Here is a 21641-nt window from a genome sequence, read left to right as displayed (position 1 = left end):
CCGAGTCACTTTACACTGCTTGATCCTATTCAGGGATTTGATTCAGACAAACGGTGTGAACCCTGCGAGTGTCTTTTTCTCTGTGTGTGTGTGCAAACACAGGTGTGCACAAGGTGTGTGTTTCCCAATGCGCATGGGTCGGTAAGCCAACACAGGTCTGTTGTTAATGAAAGCAGAGGGCGTGGGAGACTTGGAAGAGGGGGAGGTTTTTGCATTTGCCAAACGTGATTACGGCAATAAAACGGCAACAATTAAATTAGGCAGGTATCTGGGCCATGAGCAGCGAGAGCCACCGTAAATCAGGCCCCACAGCTACTCCCAGCATGGTTAACGGCACAGCGCAGTGCCCCTGCCATCCCCCCCCCCCACACGTGCATATTGAAAGTGATGACTCTTAATTTCTCAGGTTTAGTTATAACGTGTTGCCAGTTTGACACGGGCATCAATTTCAGAGCTATGTTATCTTTTGCAAAAGGATCTGAAGTAAGTGCAAGTATAATAATAATTCAGATTTCTATAGCGCTTTTCTAAGTACCCAATGACGCTTAATTAATTAATAAGTATGAACTTATATGTATATACTATATGTAAGACTGTGCCATGTGGCCTATATGAATAACACCTGGGAAGGAAAGTAGGAATAACCATAAAAAAGTGCTTATCATTATGATGTAACACAAAGGACAAAGGATGTGGGTCAACCATAGCCCACCCAGAACAAGAAGAGGATAGCCCTTTTATTTCCCCCGGCAGCTATCCCCAGGTACCAAAGAGGATCTACGATCTGTGGAAGCTATAAATGCAACCTGTCCGCTGACAGTAGCTAACGCAAGCTCCATTAGTTGCTAAAAGCCGCCAAATTACATCATGCACTCATTTTCATATTGGTGACATCATTCCACATTAATCCCGTCTGTTGCACCAATGAACCGACTGCCTGAAGAAGAGACATGAACTGTGACGAGTGAGCGGCATTGGCGATGAATAACAATATGACATGTTTACCAGCCACAACAACATGCGGCCATTTGGTTGTCTTTGTGACAGCGGCGTCAATAATAACGGCGCGGATGATAGTCCTGTCCAAAAACAAGACGGGAGCATGTATCAATTAGGCACCTCCGTGGATGCCAAAGATGGGAGGTATAGTGATTGTCGCGTCAGTCAGAAGCAAACTAACAATCCAGCAATAACAACAACAACAACAACAACAACACAGAGAATATATTTGTGTGGGGAGCATTGGAATGCAGTTTGGTGCAGCGCCATGCAAAGGATGGGGTTCTGTTTGTCGCTCTGTGCCTGGTGGTGTGAGCCGACGAGGGACCTGATTTGCTTTGTTTGTTATTCTTTCTCTCTTCTCTCTGGTGGCTTCTTGTTTGGATCGGAGGAAACCCTCTGTGTCTTCATCCGCGGGCGGTTGAGTGATTGTGATGTATGCCAGTTAGCCCTCCTTCCATTACGAGCAGTAATGAAGATGTTCCGACCCACTCGTCTTTCCCTCTCAGAGAGTGTTGGTACCCCGAGTGCCGGCTTAAACGCATGCCCATTCCTCTTACTTCCTTCACACTTCCGGCACCACTTTCATCTTCTCTTCCTCGCCAAGCCCTCTCTTGATCCCCTGACTTCCTCCCTCTTTACTCCCTCCCTTGAGCGCCGTTCTGGCAACGGTTCAGGTATCTGTCGAAATATCTTTTATTTCCAGATTCACGTTTTTTAAAGTCAGATTTATTGAACCAGGGTAGCTATCCCAAGGGGTTGCAGGTAGCAGAAGGCACCGTGCCTTTGACTATAGTGCGCCCGCTATCCTGGGTCTGTGTCTCAAGTGTCCATTGAATTGGAGGATGGCAAAGTGGCGCAGTGCACATTGGGAATGGATGACTCTCTCGGGGATGGAAAAGAGGCCATCCGTCTAAGAACTGCTCTGTCCTTGTGCCGTATCTGATCTGGGGTAGACAGAGAGTATTAGCACTGAAAAATGGCCCCACACTGCTTGACCAGCTTCCTACTCTCCTCTGTGATATTGCTCCATAGAGGTGGAATTTGTAGGGGCATTACAAGGTCCAAAAGTCCCCTGGCTGCCATGCCCTGAACTCCAGTGGTGCGCGGGAGTCTTAATGCACTCGTGGAAATTGCAGATAAATCTAAATGGGAGACTCTGGTGGAGAGTATAACCTTGAAGTATCAAAAGTTATCAGTGCGTGTGATAATATTTAATAATCCTATACGGTGGATTGTGTGTCGATGCCACAGAGAACCAGACGGGATAGAGAAAGAAACTAATTAGAGAGTGGGAAAGTAGCAGTTTTACTCTCCTTCAGCTTCAACCTACAACCATTTTTCACTCTGTAGTTTGTCAAGAGAAAAAGTCATTTCAATTGCTACTGCATCTTAGCTCTTGATACCCCTGAGGGGGAGGGGGGGGGGGTCTGTTTCCAGCATTGATCCATTCTCCTAACAATAGAGGTGAAATCCTTTTCCTAGTGCAATAGGCGTCCTGTCTATGCCGTGCACCCACACAATCAAATACAGACCTTGTTTTCCCCACAATATCTCTGCCCTCCCTCCTCCTTTTCTTTTTCAAAAGGGCAGATCCATCAAAAAAAGGCAACATATCTGTTTTGCCACCTGTGAGTGTGTTGTACATCCATTTCATTTCCCGGTACCATTACGAGATTCAGATCGGGCCGATTCTTTTTGCTATCGATTTTGTTCCTTTTATGTGTTTTTTTGCCAGTTTTTGGGGAAAAAACTCAGACACAAACTAGACTTTATGAAAAGAAAATGACAGATTGAATTTAAATTGATTCTATAACAACCAAGAATGTGCGTAGGAAAGAGAGGGAATGGGGAATACAGTTTACATACTTGATCTTGATGAGAAATCGGAAATGATGGTAGCGTTTCAAAAAGACGTTTTTGTGTTTATTTTCTTGCCATTCTCTTTTTTTTAACTAACTTGTTTTGATGTGTGGCAGGTTGAGTTTCAACAACTGTATTTTCAGGGGCGTTGTTTCGGTCATTAACATGTGGTTTGGGTTATAATGGAACCAGGAAATGTGACTGCTTTGTGTATTTGAATTCACCAATCCTCAATACATTTGTTTCCATTCATTCTAACACTAGTCCAATTTCAAAGTACTTGTGGACATGTTGGATGTTTTTTGTCATACACAATATATACACAACTAGAAAGGTGCACTCAGTAGAGTGCAGACGTCGGCCTGGTGAGTCTGTAACGACAACTGCAGTATGTGAGATTGAATGAATACAACCAATTAGTCTGCAAGTGTTTTTTTCACTTCCACATTTCACTTAACACATTGTGTTGTCATGGTAATCAATGCAGGTGTCTGAACCGCTCTGTGTATAATTCACTTTCACTTTTGCCGAGCAGCTGGAAAGCAAGACCTTCTTGGGTATAGTAGTCATCAACATTCTGTCTGGTGATATCTTTATACTTTTATATACGGTAAAAATATGGTTAGCTGGAGCATGAAATTGGCAGCCATATGTTGTTGTACAATGAAAGGTGTTTTAATTTTACAATAGCTTCAAAGAATAATGGAATCCTTTGACATTTGAGGTTTTCCGCCTTTGCAATTCGGAGTTAAAAATTAAATCTGTTTCTTTTGTCAACAACTTTTACAAAATGGCCAAAGAGAAAACATGTTCTCATAGCTGTAAACACAAGTAATGAAAATGGAATAAAGAATGGACCGGGCTCGCATAGGATATGAAGGGAAATCTCTTATTTGTGCCCTCAAATCCATTGAATACGCGGAAGCAGGAGCGACATCATTTACTTATAGCAAGAGGGGCCTGTGTTCGATTCCCGGGAAAAAACGGGCCTTCTGTGTGGAGCATATCCCATAAATAGGCCAAACCTCGGTGGTCACTGTAATCGGTTGTCTTTAGATTCTAAATTTTGAACTTTAGAAAAGGCAAAGATTATTGTAATCTCGCTGTTTTTCCCCCCCATGAGATTAAAGCAAATTTTAGCACATTTCCATTTTTCTCAGAGTAAGCTCTGCATCTTGGTCATTTTAATCAAATTAGTCCGTCTTATAAAGATAAAGATGTGTGTTTTCATCCTTTCTCACCATGTACAATATTTTCTCTTGTGAAATCTCATTTTTTGGGGCATTTGAGTAAAATAAAGTATGTGCTTGAACTAAAACTTAAAGCCATATCCAAGCACCTCTCTAACACACACACACACACACACACACACACACACACACACACACACACACACACACACACACACACACACAAACAAGAGCAGACCCTAGGGAGAACCTGCCTCTTGACTGTGTACTGCGGAGCACAACCCACTCTCAGAAAAGCTGTACTCTTGACAGCTTCATAAGATGTCGACAACATTCCAGTATATATTCCGTTTGATGGACATTTAATGTTTAAGGGAGATGATATGACCACAAAGCAAGCAACTGTGAAAGAAAAAGCTGTGTACACAGTTTCCCAAATGACTTTCTGAGGTGTACTGCATTTTCATCATTTTTTCTCAGCATGATAGCATTTCATTGTTTTTTGTGCTCTTCATCCCAAACTGTGGACCGCTATAATGGTGTCATGACATCATGAGAAGATGCTTGGTCATGATTAATGCCCCCCAACTCTGCAGTGAAAAAGCATTATGCACCAGCAACACCTCATTTAAACCGTTTATTCCTTTTTGACATTACAGGATCGATCAAGTGTTGTGCCTTCACAACATATATGTGCGCTGTCGAAACACTTCATTTTTATGATCTCACCTGTAGAGTGTGACGGGAGGGTTGGCCTTTGCAGAGCAGTGGAATTTTATAAGGTTGCCCTCCAGAACAGGCTGAGGCTCCACTGAGAGATTGACAAGTGGGAGATCTAAAAATAAATACATGGAGACACAAAGACAACCAATTACAGATCTGGCAGCCTCCTCAAACATATAGTGAACTGTACGCCAGAAACAAACAACATGTTTTTGACATTTTCTGTGGCTTATTAAGGCTCACTGAGAGAGAACAAATATATTTAAGAAAACAATATAGAAGACATTTAGCAGAGAAGACAAAATAGACATAAAAATGCAACCTCAAACAAAAACAGCCGAACACCAACATGCAAAAATACATTAGTTTTAGTCAGGGAACTACATGTGACCCAAAAGTGACATGAAAGTCTTTTATGTAGCTTAACCACAAAAATATAAAGTAAATATGTTTCACGAGGTAACACTATTTTTATTCAGATCATTATACAACACACTGTGCCATCATTTAGAACAGTTGTGGCAACTTATCAGTTTGTAGCAGCATTTTCTCCTAAATAATAGGCAATTATTCCTGAATAATTTGATGCCCTATTGTTATCTGCTTTCCACCCACCTAGGAGGTCTAGGCCCCAGCTGCGGAATAATACTAATGTATTTCACAGGTGTGGGAGAGAACATGCTATTTTTATTCTCATATATTCATTAGCAGCATTGTAAGGAAAAAATCAAAGGCAAACTTGACTTGATGAGTTTCAGTAAATGGCAATTTGAAAACGGTGTATAGTCCACGGTGCAAGCCACTGCAATTAAAACGACAAACAACCTTGTTGATACAGTACGTTAAAACGTAAAACAGTTCTTAGAATAACAAGCATTCAGATGATGCAACTATAATAAACAACTTAATTCATCCTAATTGACAAAGGTGGGCTTGTTTTTGAAGATATTTGTTCATTTCCAGATAAATCCCATGTGAAACAAAACTGTTATTTACCACGCAGACTCACATAGTCTGTTCTAAAAGGAGGCTGGGATGGATGATGTGTTGAGACCTTCCAATGGAGCGATGGATAATTGATCAGACAGGCATGTAGTGGACCAGCAGTTCTTTAAGTGTATTTTTAATGTGAATCATTCAGGTGGATGGAGTATTGTCCATAAGAAACAATTGTCTTCATAGCATAGCTGTCAACAAACATAATATGTGTGTCTCATGTCATTTTTAGCACAATCAAAAAATAGTTTGTGCAATGTTATCCGGGTGAATAAGGCATCATGGGTAATAGATTAATCACACAGGGAAATGGCTGGTTCTGGGTTTGATGCCGGTGGAGCCATCTGTTTCAACGGTGTTCGGAGTCTGCTCTGCTTCAATAATACAAATGTACTGACTGGGGAATGTGTTTGGATTTGGATGAATAGCAGCGATGGGCACGGAGATCCACACAGAATTAAAGAAAAACTGCTGTAATGAAGCCAAAAATAGTAGTTATGGAGAGTGATTGTCTGTGTGTGTGTGTGTGTGTGTGTGTGTGTATGGGGGCATGAAGTGTCGGAAAAGTGCTTTTTACCCTGTGGCTGTGCAGATGCTCTGCGCCGGCTCAGCTGCCACAAAGCCCCAGAGAGGGGGGTGGTCCAGGTGCCATATTTCTCTCTACTCACACACACACATACACCATATTCCCCATCAGGAGACAGATTTCCCTCCTAGACAGTTATTCCCCACCCCCCACCCCTACCAACCACCTCACCACTTTCAAATCCATGAGCTCCACCTGTGCCATCTCTCCCCAGGCCAGTAAAGATAACAACAACAGAGTGAATCCTGGAAGACTGCAGGCAACAGTGAAACCAGCAGGTCTCTCCAGGTACTGTGAGCAGCCATCTCTCTGTGTCTGTGTATTTGCATATATTTTTTGTTTGTGTGGATATGAAAGAGCATGTGGGTGTCAAAATAAAACAGAAAACCTAGCCATGCCTTGAGCACAGTAGGTGTTTCCAGCACCGCGACTGGCTAATTGCGTGGACAAGAACGTTTGCAGAGGAAAGCTCAGGGGTAAAATGACAGATGTGATGGTGGTAGAGTTGGTAATAAAATCTAGGAAAGTACAGAGTGAGTCCAGAGAGAAGCAAATATAAGAAGAGAGCGAGGGAAATCTGGATATGCTGTCTGTGCTAACAGACACAGTGTCGGCCTAAAGGTGTGTGTGTGTGTGTGTGCTAGTTGAAGCTAATTGAAGGGGCTAATTCACAAGCCTTTCTCCCTAAAAGTCTTCCTATACTGTACTTTTCAATCCTGCCAACCATTTTCTCTGGTCTTCCCGCCAAGATACTTCGAAGAACAATCAAGAGCATCGCTTTCAATCCGTCTTCTCATTACTGTTCCTTTCAAATGACAGAAAAAACACATCAGTCCCGCTCTACAAGGTCTAATGTCATGTTGACCGTACATCCAGTTCTATTTCAGACCAACAGTGTCTTGGATAGTTGTATCTCCTTTTAAAAACAGCAATAAAAGCCATGGGAGCAACTGTCAAACGTCTGCCACAGGCATTGGGAGGGAATCAAAGGCTGTCTCTTCTTTAACCTTTGACCTTTCAGATATGACAGACTTCAGAAAGAAGTCCATTCGCAAGCCTCATGTTTAAATGCATGAGCTGCTCAGCGAGCGCATTCGACGCAACCGTACACCAAAATGCAAGGTTGCTAATTCCTCCACTTCGTCAAGAGATGTAGCAACGAGGCGGGGAGGGGTGGATGAAGAGAGGGGCACGGGTACAGCGGGCTGACTGGAGCTCCAATGAAAACAACACGATGAATAGGAGGGGTGGCAATATAGTTTGGCCGACAGCTTTTGATCAGTTAGTTCAAAGTGGAGACCAGATGGTGTCTTTTGGAATAATCTTCCAACTTCTCTGCGTTTCCAGGAGATAGTGCCAACATAGATTGTTGTTTCCCCCTTTCTTAAAGCTCTGTTTCCAATCTCTCTGGGTGATTGTAGACGGCTGTTCTCCGGTAGGACCTAACTTCAGGAATATCGGCTGACTGTGAAGGATGGGGAAGCCGTTTGTGGGCCGTCCACTCGTGGCTTCTGTCGCGGTAGCAATATGGGCTCACGGTCATGTCGCTGGCTGAGTGGAGTACTTCAGGGGAGAACAGACTGACTGAGAGCCTGACACATTGACTCAGTTTAATGAAGGCAGATGTTCTGCTATCTCTCATTCAGAAATGTACGAGCCTTTTCTTTCACCTGTATCCTTCACTCTGTTCCTTTCACTTTCCAGTTCTATAGTTACCTGCCTTGGATTGGATTTGCCATTATCTGCTTGATTAAGCAGGGAGAGCATGTAGCTGCAACCGAAAAAACAAATCCTCCCCGCTTGCACATCTGCATGTTCTTTATTAATTAGTCTCAACAAATGGCATTAATTTCCCCACACATGGCTCAGCTAGTTTGCAATGCAAACACATGGAGAACTTTTGACGATGCTCGTCCCTAGTGCATTCATTTCCCAGTACGCGCTTGAAAGCGCGTTTTCTATGTGGGGCAATGGCTCTGCAGATATGCAGCTGGACTAGAAAACATTTAAGGAGGGGTTGAATGAAACTGTGGCATCAGAATCATATTTCACTGCAATGGTTTTGTGCCAGGGGCGAGCAGAGTTTAGTGCTTCAAGTCGAAAAAAGGCATAATGCAAGTTAAGTCTTGCTGCTGGAGAAATTAGCATCAGGGGGTATAGCCACCCGTCAGCTAACCAATAATTACAGTCTGCTAATGGACTGGTATGGACAACTGAATTCAGGAGTCTGAATCCCCTCCGTCTGCTCTAAATCCTTCTCATTTTTCAACATCACCTGTACGTACTGCATTTACATGTTAATTTGTCCACGCCTTGGTCGGATAACTCTGCATGAACTTCTGCAGGAAGGAAAATGCTGAGGTGGATGTAAATCATGAGCATTACATTGATAATAAAAGAAAATACCGCTGTGGAATGCATAGGATTTTAGGCTGGTTTAAGCTTTAGCGCTATGTGCTGGGTTGTGTTGAGAATACTTTAATTTTAATTGCGGTAAGAGAAGAGCAGAGAGAAAGAAAAAAAAGGCCACCTAGGCTTAGAGGTGAAATACGAAATGTTGAGAGACTGGAATATTTTAATTACTTTTGATGCCATTAATATTATCTCACTAATACGGTCAATTCAAACACACTCGGCAGGAAGAAAATGACACTATAAATTTGGAATATTGGGACCAAAAAGAGACATGCATTCTGAAATACGAGCATTTATTCAGAGTGTGTAAATTCTCAGGATCCACGGTTTCGGGGAATATACAATCATATGGAGACAGTAAGTCATTTTCTGTCTTACAGAGAGTACGAAAAGAGCATCAGCATCCATTAAATCTAAATCTTCAAGACGGAGCGAGCGCACACAATGTCATATTTGCATGGTATTCTTGGATTTCGTTTGCTGCCTACTCATAATTTCCTCCTTATGATTAAGAAACGTTCAATTAAACGACATTTGAAGGCTCAGATAATTCAGCAAGGCAAATCTAATTCAGACAGGTGGACCGAAGTGTACTTAAGTCACACTTTAGAATTTTTACTTCGTACTCCTGACCAAAAATGGTGTAAAAGCTCTTCCCAAGGATCAAAGAGTCTTTCATGCCACTCAATGAGATGTTAGAAGCACAGGAGTGGTTGTAGAGTTCAGCAACTTACTGTATCTGGCCCTCAACAGGGTCCTGTAAGAGTAGCCGTTCACCAGAGAGCCATTAATCTCTCCATCTTTCTTACCGGACTGGTGCATATCGCAGCGCCACTAAAACATCTGAATGAACAGCATGCAAAGGAACGTGAAATGGATGTTTTTATTTGCTTTAAATTACAATTTTTATATCTGTGCAAAACTTAATCATAGAGGTCATGACAACAATCTCCGTCCAATATAATGAGATTGTTTTATTGCTTTTTCAGTTTTATCCATTTTTGGATAAATTTGACAAACTGTCCTCTTCTAAAAATTGCAACCCCCCCAACAAATCTATGTAAATTAATGACTTTACATTAAACTAAATGTAGACTGCAGTTTCATAGCTCTTTACATGTTGATGGAAATTATTCATCTTTAATGTAAGCATATTTTAAGAATTTAGAGGCACAGGAGCAGACTTGGACAATCAATAAATCACATCAACAAAACATAACTGCTATGCAACATTGCATCTCGCTCTGGCTTTTCCTAATATGCATGAATTATGGCCAAACTAAATAATTAGTCTCAGATGAAAGCTTGAAATATTACCTATTACGTTATACGAGAACGTATAAACTTTGAGTGATGAACAGGCAAACATGAACGGAATTAAGGAGCGAAGGAAGTAGCACCCAAACAGACCTCAGTGTGACAGGAGCCACAGAGACGTTGAATACTATTTGATGATATACGACATTACAAGGAGCAATTACTTCTGAACATATTTAATATCTGGGCTGGCTTGACTAAATATTTTTCTCGAAGCATGCCAACCATTATCAAACAGTGTGAAATTCTCAAATAGAGGGAACACTGTGCACATTTGTAAAGAAGACATGGTCAAATGTTACATTTATTTTACAAGCTGGTGTTAGAAGCACCTGAAGAAACTTTTGCCCTGAGGGCTGAAGGTTTCACCTTCACTGAGAAAGTCTCTGTAAGAGAGAAGGACAGCGGGAGGAAGAAATCGCGGTTCGTTGTTCTGTTGCTGCTGCTCTCCTGTCTGGCCTTTTCTTATATTCCATGACAATAGACGTACCCATCATGTTTTTAGGTAGTGAGCAAAGGTGATGTTGCCACAGATTCTGTCGATTTAGCTTTTGTTGAAATATATTCTTTTATCAGCTATGATAGTACAGAGTCATGGTTTTATTGTTGTATTTTGGATGTTTTTTTTTTTTACTGGAATATGAACATATCAAAATCAAGTCTTCCAATAGCACTGTGGTCTTTATTTAAATTGTTTCGGCTGTGGCGTTATCAGGGCAATATAATTTTTTATTTGATATATATATATAATGTGTTAAGCTGGTGGGTAATTTGTTCTGCAGTAAGCATAAAACATTAAAACCATAAAATATAAGAAAGATACATACACATACAGTAGTTGAGATAAACTTACAACTGCATGCTGTGTTGTCTTGTTCAGGCTCATTTTAGAGTCTGCCAGTCTGTATGTGTGAGTCCAGAATAATCCTTGCTCACTATGGGGATGATTCAATGATTTCAGATCCAAGAAACCCACATTTAGAGGACATTTAAGAACAATTTCCTGGAGGATACACTTGGAAACCATTAAAAAATCTAGACCGTCCACATCCTTAATGGCCGCGCCTATGGTGGTTGCACCCTTTGAAGGACCCTGCCCCTGAGTTAGGACAGCAGCTTTCCATCCAATCGACTTGTGACTCCTGCACCTCGAGCTAATCACTCGAAATCCAGACTGTTTGCTGTCCTGGCTCCTCAGTGGTGGAACGAGCTCCCCACTGACATCAGGAGAGCAGAAAGTCTCTACATCTTCCGTCGGAGACTGAAAACACACCTTTTCTGACTATATCTGGATTAAAACACAGATTTGCACTTCAGTGGCACTTAAATAGCACTTACTTATGGTACTTTTGTAGTTCGACTATGTTGAGGAAATGTTACTTCCTGTATTCTTGTTGTTCTTAGTTTGTACTCTAGGTTGAAATGCACTTATTGTAAGTCGCTTTGGATAAAAGCGTCGGCTAAATGACATGTAATGTAATGTAATGTAATATTTACCACTTGGTTATCCTACCACAAAGGGGCGGAGCCAGACGTGAGCATTCAGGGCTCAGCCCAAGCATCGGGGGGTCTGGGCCATGCTCACCAGAGGAGTTTTTATTTCCTATTCTACAGCAGCTGCATGCACTATTGTGCAGCCCTTTGAGATCATAACATGCCTAAATATTTATAAAACATATTGGAAAGATAAAGTTATTTGCCACAGGAAGACATCATCCTGTGGAGCCTGCATCCTATTTTGAATGTAATTATTCTCAAACTGTTTTCATCAAACAGAAATCAGAAAGATGCATTAACTGGTGGATTTCTGTTGTTATCCGACGCTGGAGTACAGTGCACATGCATGTTTATGTTTCAGGGAGACTGAGGAGGAAGGAGCGGAAATTGAAGCTATTTTAAAAAGCTAAAATATTCTGGGCTTTGAAGAAAACAGTCGATGCGGGTGCTCCGCAAGCCAACCCCCCCCCCCCCCACCCCTGTTCCGCACCATTCAACAGTGCCCTCTGCGGAGCAGCAGTTGCATTGGCTGGACCAATCCGGAACATGGTGGTCGAGTCCTTCCAGAGAAGGAGGTCAGGTTTAATCTGCTACTGTTCTGCCTGCTGGTATTGCATCATTTATTCATCCTGCACCTGTTTGTATTGTCACAGAAAGACTGCCTCGCACTACACTCTGTCTTTGCAATGCGCCATGCATTCACAAGTGGTTTCCAGATTGCCAACCTCAAAACTCTCCATTCTAGCAATGTTATCATGTAAACTTACTTAATATTGATTTGAGTAATCACAGGAGACTCATTTCTGTAAACCTTGACAAGACTCGTAAACTGCAGCGGAAATCTGAACACAAACAAAGACGGGTCTGGATCATGGTCCATGCCTACTACCAACTATTCATACACTCTGTCATACTCATTACCTTCGCATTGAAAATGCGGAAGGTAATGTTTTGATCGCCGTGTATTTATTTATTTATTTGTATGCGTGTTATTCGCGTAACAAAAAAAGTTGTAAACCCGAATCGCATGAAATTTGGTGGGATGATTGGTTATTATCCGGGGACCATTTGATTAGATTTTGGGATTGATCGGGTCAAAGGTCAAGGTCATGAAAAAGGTCAACAGCTTCTTGAATCGCATGCAATTTGGTGGGATGATTGGTTATTATCCGGGGACCATTTGATTAGATTTTGGGATCGATCGGGTCAAAGGTCAAGGTCATGAAAAGGTCAAAATCTTCTTTTTACCATAGCACGGTCAATTTTTATCCAATTGGCATGCAACTAATGCCAACATGTTCATAATTCAATGCCCAATCTTGTGATATGCGAAGGTATGTGCTCTACCGAGTGCCCATTCTAGTTGAATGTGTTGTAACTCTGTAATGACTCCTTCTGGTCACATGACATCTATTGTTCTGTCCATCCTGGAGAGGGATCCTCCTCTGTTGCTCTCCTGAATCTTTCTTCCCTCTTTTCCCTGTGAAAGTTTTATGATTTGGAGTGTTTCCTGTTTTGTTTTGAAGTCCCTGTCTCGTTTCCTGTTTCCCTGCGCTTCCTTCCCTGTGCTTGTCTGTTTCGGTCCTGATTGTTCCCAGCCACGCCCTGATTGTTTCCACCTGTGTCTCCACCTGTGTCTCGTTTCCCCAGCGTATTTAACCTGTGTCTTGCTGCTTGTTTGGGGTATGTTCGTTTTTCTTCCTGTCCGGTTCTTGTCCCTGTTCCTGCTAGTTATTCAAATCATAACAGAAAAGGTTTTTTGGGAGTTTTTCTTGATCTGATGTGAGGTCCTGGGACAGGGATATCTATGTGTACAGATTATAAAGCCCTCTGAGGCACATTTGTAATTTGTGAGAACGGGCTATACAAAATAAACTGAATTGAATTGAATGTCTCTACAAGTGGACATGTATTTCGTGTTCGCTGTGTGTGTTTGCAGAGCGCTCTACAGTCCAGTGTTGTGCTCAAAGTGCAGATAACTTTATCTGATTCATAGTTCATATTACTTTGTATTTGTTTGATTAACATGCAGCTTTTTGGATGCTGTCGTGGAGCCCAGAACCTTTTAATGGAATAAGGCGCCGTCGAAATTAAGCAAATTGATGCCCATCACGAATGAATCAAAGTTCAATTATAACACGTTTCATTTCAGGAGGAGCTTAATTTGAAAGTGGTACAAACTCCGGAGACTCTGCTGAACACTTTACCTGACAAGGCGAAGGAGGGGGGTCGGGGGGGTGAGAAGGCGGGAGAGAGGGAAAACGCGAGGCTAAGCCTTGTGGGAGACTACTTGAATCTCGACAATTAGTCTCTGCTGTCGCTCAGTTGGATCTCACGCTGGGAAAAAAAATGTTGTCGTGAGCCGTAATTGTGTGAAGAGCACATTTTGGAATGCTAATTAGGAATCTGCTGCACTCATTTTTCAGGGTTAAATCAGAAATTCCGAGGCGAGAATGATGCTATGATGGCGAGCATTTATCACAGACACATCATTACACATGGTGACAAATCAGGTTACGTGTGGGCAGACTTCCCTCTCTGACTGCATGACAAAACCCACCAGAAAATGACGAGGACAAACTGCAAGGGTTGCAAACACAAGCAACTGTTATTCATTTTTACTCCCTCGTCTGAGTTGGCCTGATCGTGCCGCGCCCGCTCTTGCCACGCTTGCCTCTTGTGTTGCACATAATGAAAAGAATGGAGCCGTCAGTCATATTGCCTCTCTAAATAGCATTTTCTGCTTTATTAGTCATACTTAATGGTGTTGGCTGTGAGTGATGCAAAATCCCCTTGTTCAAAGGCCCCTCTCTTACTGTGAAAGGTTCTTGATCGAAAAAAGATTTCATGACAATTGAGGCTGAATATGTTTTACACGCTGGGCTTACTTTGCCTGTTTCAGAGGGGAAGTGTGCATGCTCATGTCAAAAAGATTGATGGCAAGAGCACGGAAATAAAAGAGGTGAAGACGGCGTGCATGGTGCACATGCGGGCAAGTTGAACCAAAAAAGACAAACCCATTCAAATTACATGGACAAAACCTTTGCCATTTTATCATGGCGAACCAAAAAAAATTAAGAATAAAAAAGGGATGCATCATCAATCCATCCACCCACCAACATGGTATGAAACCAGAATGGAAACCAATTAGACATATCCATCAGAGCCTAAAATGAATCCTCGATGTTTACGGAGTGTTAGTCACTCATGCCTGGCAGACAGTTTCACGCCTCTACGTGTGAGAAATACCTCAAATACTGAGTTATGCATGCCATACGCAGACTTTCTTTTCTCCTCCCGATCTGCACTGATTGCCAGCTAAGGGACTTCAAAAGATAATCACGTAACAAGAAGTTGAAGAGCGAGAGTGACGAGAGAAGAGAGATACACTGACAGCAATAAAGAGAGGGAGAGAGGGAGAAGTGGAATACTTACGCTGGATGTCAATCGTGACACTGGTCTCCTTGCCGTTGGGCACTGCCTTGTTGGAGGCCTTGCAGATGATCTGCTGACCTGTCTCGATGTTGGAAGACGATAGGTAGAGAGTACTCATGGTACTTTCTCTCCTGCCATCTCGGAGCAAGGTCTGCAGAGAGTAAAGCAACAGTAAGTAAAAGGTGACATGTTTTTGACCTCCAAATCTTTACCATAAGGTTGGTTGATTGGTCTTATCGATTGCTGTGCTTGGACCTTGGAGTTTTTTTTCATAATCAATAGGCAGAATCTCCGACTATTTCTATTTTGGGCGGTAAACACCAACTACTGCAAAGTTGAATACGTGTTGGATTGTATCCTAATTGGCAAATTACAGTTTGAAAGTGTTTACAGAATTTCCAAACGGAGACAAACGACAGTTCACGAGATACACTTTGACGGAGAGGGTGTACAAGTGGGAAAAACAACAACAAAACAGCAGCAGATTCACAAATACACACATGTTGTCCCTCAGAACACTCTAGCCTGTAGTTTTAATGCAAAGCTGATAGATGTGGAAAAAAGATGTTTTTTTGCCTTTTTGTGAGTCTGGAGAGCTGCGCCTTAGCGCATGGTTTGTCATACTCCACAAAGGAAATCAATCTTCTTTTCGGCGCTCATCCTCTGAGCCCTACATTGTAGAAGCCATCTGGAATCGGTTGCTAGCTCTCAGGAGCTCTCGCTCTCCCCACAACGCTCTGGGGAAGGCGCCGGGAGTCTAAGTTAACCAGTGCGGGGCAGAACAAAGTCCCTGACTGGAACAAATTGCGTGGGCAACGGGGCTCAGTGTGGTCAACCACAAAGTCAAGATGCTTTTCCTTGCCATCTCTTTAAAGGAGCCTCACTGTTGCTTTGTTCATTTGAAGAACAAGGCCGCTTGCTATAGCGAAACGTTGTCTCAAAATAGAAACGGAAGTGCTTTGTTGACCAGGGCGAGCTCATGGGACTTGCCTTACTGCACTGCTACCTTTGGCTTTGCCTCACAAATGTATGGATTGCTTCATGGATATAGGAAAAATATTCACATCACGCCTCAACACACACATACATATATATATATATATAACATTTTATTATTCCAAGGTTTAAATACAACATAAAAGTTTGAGATAAACTAAGTTCAGAAAAGCAGCAAGGTACATTACTATATATTCAAGCCTCCTCGCAAAATTAAAAAAAGAAAAGCAGCATAATGTATTTCAAGCACCACAATCAATTCCGATTCATCGTTAGAGTCAAATGAGGTTCATTGCCAATGTACAAAAAGTGGTAATTATCCCTTCAGTTCTCTACTTTAATACAAGGCTGAAACTGTAATCTAACTACGTGCCCCTCTCTTACCACACTCAATTAAAATGTCATTGAATTTTTTTAATATGGCATCAAGACCCTTCAAAATAAATCCTTTTATCGAACCACTTTATAGTTTCAGTACCTAAAGCTACCAACCCTCCTGTTACCTTTCAGGTCAATTTGACCCCATTCAATGTTTAATGTCTGTGTTCTTTGGGGTCAATTTGACCCCAGGCTGTTTTTCACTGTGTCAAACATATAAGAAATATCAACTTATTAAAGATATTTAAAGGGCTATTTAGGTAGTCAACAAACAAACATAGAGTACCTCACACTTAAACTTGGGAAATAATATTAATTCTAATAATTTTCTGGGGTCAAATTGACCCCGAGGGTAAAATATGTTAGTAAATGTAAAGGTAACGGGAGGGTTAACAGAGTAAAAAGTCTACCATATTGGATTGAGGATAAACAACATATTGTCTACGTATTAATACGCTATTTGTAAGTATAAGGATATTATAAATGCCATCCATGTTCCTGTGAAATGCATTTGAAAGTGAGTTGTGTGTGAGTCACTTCTAAAGCAGAATGCATTAGCTGTCAAACGTGTGATACGTCAATGTAATATCCTTTCTGACACATTCTGGATGGTTTTCTTTGTTGCTCTGGACCTACCTGAAGTCATTAATCTTATAAAGGGGGTTGGCTGGCTTCTGGATATAATTCAACGCCATGCTGCATTACAAATTGATACATTTTGATATCACCGCATGTGAGAGGAATGGAAAAATTAACAAGACTGAGACCTGAAATGGATGGTTTTTTTTCAATGTGTAAAGCCGCATCAGGTGAAATCTGATCAAGAGGGCAAAGAGACAAAACCAATCCACATCAATAAGCCAACCTATTGTTTATCACGTTGATTAATGCGAACATATGCAGAAACTGTGTATTTTGGTTTAATGCAGGCTTTTAGTCTTGGTCTGGGCTGTGCTGATTCACACCACTTCTCTGCCACTATCACCTTTTTGAATCATGTTGTGGTGTTATACTTAATTGTCACTGTGGCTTTTATTCTGAGACAGACTGTCACAACATGACGATCGCTAAGCTAGCTTTACCTAAAGCTACAACTGGCAAGCTCAACGTTCAAGACTGTGACCTATCGGTAGACGACCCTACAGTGGCTTCACAAAGCCAATCCAATTAAAACGTACGGCTGAACCAAATGGATTATCTACTGAACAACACTTGATGTGTTGCCAGCCAAGCTAATTCACCGTTAGCCTAAAACAGGCACCATGTTTAACCTTTAATCCACTCTATAAGTAGAGCGCTGCGAATCCATGAGTTAAATGTAAAACAAACCATTTTGCTTATTACGTACGGTACATACCAAAATGACCACAACACTAAATTGTATAGATGTGCTTGATTGAACAGGAATTTAGAAGTTATATAGTCTGAAATGTGTGATTAAAAGCCAAATAAAAAATGGCCGACCTTTTAAGATGGACTTCAACAATAAGGATATTTTAACTCCACTCTTCTTTTTTTAATGTGTTCCTGATTATCAAATTATGTGTGGCTGCATTGAACAGGGATGTCGGTGGATTGCCTGTGAGTATTATGGTTGTAGTTGAGAGGTCAATCTATGTAAAATCTTTCAACTACAGGACTGTCTCAGAAAATTAGAATATTGTGATGAAGTTCTTTATTTTCTGTAATGCAATTAAAAAAACAAAAATGTCATGCATTCTGGATTCATTACAAATCAACTGAAATATTGCAAGCCTTTTATTCTTTTAATATTGCTGATTATGGCTTACAGCTTAAGAAAACTCAAATATCCTATCTCTAAATATTAGAATATCATGAAAAAGTATACTAGTAGGGTATTAAACAAATCACTTGAATTGTCTAATTAACTCGAAACACCTGCAAGGGTTTCCTGAGCCTTGACAAACACTCAGCTGTTATAAATCTTTTTTTTACTTGGTCTGAGGAAATATTAAAATTTTATGAGATAGGATTTTAGAGTTTTCTTAAGCTGTAAGCCATAATCAGCAATATTAAAAGAATAAAAGGCTTGCAATATTTCAGTTGATTTGTAATGAATCCAGAATGCATGACATTTTTGTTTTTTTAATTGCATTACAGAAAATAAAGAACTTTATCACAATATTCTAATTTTCTGAGACAGTCCTGTATATAGGCTAACATGTTGATGTGAAAACCACTTTATTTGCTAGCCATCCAAAGACCACGTGCACAAATCAATGTAATATATTCACATACATAATACAAAACACTCATCTACTAATGGGGTGAGTTATGAGTCACCACTAGCAAATAACAGGTTAGAAACCTTGCACCATATCCGATTAGCTCTTGTGAATAATAGAGTGGAGAGAATATTCTACTACTCGATGCATGTTTGCTGGAGGTGGCTGTAATGTCTCCAGGCCAATAACTTACTGGAAGGAGTGAAGTGTTTTGATTGATTTTCTTTGCTTTAATTCAACCCACCTCAAAAGACCATTTCAAAAGTTGTTAAAAAGCAATTAATTGAAGTGATCTATATTTTAGCTCAGAGATTTTATTTTGAATTCTCACTGAATAAGGTTAGTCTATTAAAACTGGCACAATGAATGTATTAATGATTGAAGTAAAACATTCTCCTCTAAAACATACAGATCTCATAATAAATACAAGCTAACATGTTTAATGCAAACTCAGATTGTATTGAGTAACTTTATTTGTCAGAATTTCCCCATCCTATTACTCAAATGGGTGCGATAAATAAAATATAATAAAGAGCTCCAATAACACAAATAACTCGGATGAGGGAGAGGGAAAAACAACAAATCTGAGAGATATAATAATCATCTGCTTTGAGCACTTGTAAGACAATAGGGTTGAAAAATAGAGAGCTAGAATGAAATCCATCAACAGTAGCAGCTTCATGTAAACTTTTGGAATTATATCTGATGTTAAACAGCAACACAATTCCACTGCACAGCTGAGAAGGTATACAATAAAAAAAGCACTATTCTGCTCTTGCCGGCAAGAACAGCTCATAAAAATGTCGTTATTTATTTATTTTAAACCTCCCAACACTGAAATAACTCTCCTGCTCACCTCTCAGCCTACCACCAGAGCATTCAAGAAAATCTAAATGTAGGGGAATGCATCAGCAATCATTTTTTTCAAATGATTTGTTGCACAATTCCAGTGCAAAAGTATCATAGAGCAAGTGTGCACACCTCCGAACCACAGCTCAGACTCGGAGGCTGCATATCGCAAACAGTCCTTTGCTATTTGCCGCTGAGCAGCTCCACTGGAGCAGATGGGAGATGAGTGTTTGAGGGCAGAGAGAACATTATTCATTAATTTCCTCTGCCCACATTTTCACAGCGAGTCTTCGTATTTGAACCATTCACCCTACAGTGAAAAGCTTCTGCCACATATTTATTCAGAGAGCACCCTACATAATATCCTAAAGTTCCGTCCTTTTAAAGCTGCCCTCGCTAATGCTAAGCTATGAAATGCAAATGATTCTCTCGAATGGTAAAACCAACACACGTTTTTGCTAAGCGATAGCTTTAACATACCCTCTCTTTAACCACTGGTCCAGTAAATAGTTTCCTAAGAGGTCATAGAGATGAGCTTGCGCAGGCCTCAGTGGGACATTATCTTTGGGTCAGAACTATCATTAGATATGACACCATCAGAAAAAGCCATTTTTGTGAATTCTCCACCACATCTGCTGTCATTAGTCCTCTTGATCTGCGAGATGTGAGAAGACCATCAGAGCAGATGATTATGCTTACAAAATGTCCCCCTGCTGCTGTATGGAGCCTCGGAAAAAAAAAGACTCATCTTCTTTAGTTTGAAACCCATTCCTTTTTAATAGTAGGCAATAGAGATAAGAGGAAAGAGGGACATGCTTGAGTTCTGAGCCGACATGTGAGCATCCATCGGCTACCAGCACAGAATGTCTTCATATCTGCCTTCGCTCTGGAAGGAGGTGAAGACAGGCAACGCGTCCTCCGCCCGCCATTAGCAAGCGGCACCACGAGCAAACGCTTTATTCAAATCGGCCCGGTGCCGTTCCCCGGTCCAATCAATGACATTTATCTGCTCTTTGAAAGAAGCCGATAATAGAACGAGGCAGCGCAGCGAGTGAGGGAAGGCGGGGGAGGTGTTAGTGCTCTAAAGTGCCTGATCTCTTTAGGTCCTCTGTTTCAATAGAAATGGGACATGACAGCGTTGATTGCATGATTAGCCTTAAGGGTGAATGCCAGTCAAGAGTCTACGGGGTCAGGAGATCACCCCACCAGGTTTGGTGTGAAGGGCGGCGACTGTGTGCATCGCAAGTGTGGAACGCGATCCGTCAGCGGCGATCAGACTTCTGCGTGAAAACGTTCGGACGGATTCCGGCGCGCAAAGTGACATCATAGATTGCAGAACAGGTTTTGGGAACATGAAGGGAGACGAACGCCACTGAAGAAGGAGATCAAAACACCAGAGAGAAACGTGAAGTCACCGATAGTTCCCCCGATCTCGCCATCTGCTTGTCGGAGTTGATTTGTTTACTGGGAAAAAAGGCCAGACATCTTTTTTTTTTTTAATTCCGCGATCAAAACACAACCTGGATTTTCAAGGGATTTCATTTCAAAAACGCAGTCTGGATGCTGAGACAAACGCCCACCAATGACTCAGGCATCACTCGGAAGCATCTCGTGGGCTTTAAGAACTTTTGCAGCAGTTATTTACAGGAAAGGAGGACATGCAAACAATTTAAAGTTACAGGTGTTTTCATTTCGTATATCTCGGATGCATTTTATAAAAACACACTGGTCTAGAGAAGGAAAGAACAGTCACCATGTAACCCTCTCCTTTTATAACACTCTCACCAATGACCTCAAAAATGGTATGACACACACACACCGCTATGCCTACCTTGGAGTATGTGGCCCCATTCAGGACCTCTCCGTTGCGTATCCAGATAATTGAGGCTGCCGGCTTGGCATTGTCAGCATGGCAGGTCAGATTGAGTGGATCACCCGCCCTTAGGCCCACCACCGGCCCTCCACCGATGACTGGGTCCTCTGGGGGAACTAAAGACACAGACACAGGGAAAGAGAGAGCATTAGCCGAATGATAACAATATGACGAATGCTTTGCACGTTATTAATAACCCACTATGGATTGTCAAATTCACATAGTATGTGGATATGTCCTTAAGTTATCATTGAAGATGTAATGTGCATACATTTAGC

At 41.4% G+C, this 21641-nt stretch overlaps 1 protein-coding gene across 4 annotated transcripts in view; it reads right to left on the bottom strand.

Annotated features, from left to right (window-relative positions):
- The window catches only part of kirrel3b (kirre like nephrin family adhesion molecule 3b), a 172509-nt gene that overhangs the window by 25512 nt on the left and 125356 nt on the right, over positions 1–21641 (bottom strand). For all 4 annotated transcript variants that reach the window (XM_056441963.1, XM_056441965.1, XM_056441966.1 and 1 more), the window contains exons 4-6: positions 21322–21479; positions 15022–15172; positions 4782–4887 (exon numbers count right to left, since the gene is read on the bottom strand). In XM_056441963.1, coding sequence (XP_056297938.1) covers positions 4782–4887; positions 15022–15172; positions 21322–21479 — 415 coding nt within the window. The remainder of the gene's footprint in view (positions 1–4781; positions 4888–15021; positions 15173–21321; positions 21480–21641) is intronic.

Source organism: Pseudoliparis swirei, chromosome 20 (genome assembly GCF_029220125.1).
Source record: "Pseudoliparis swirei isolate HS2019 ecotype Mariana Trench chromosome 20, NWPU_hadal_v1, whole genome shotgun sequence".
NCBI classification, from domain to species: domain Eukaryota; kingdom Metazoa; phylum Chordata; class Actinopteri; order Perciformes; family Liparidae; genus Pseudoliparis; species Pseudoliparis swirei.
This window is presented reverse-complemented; position numbering and strand designations above follow the sequence as displayed.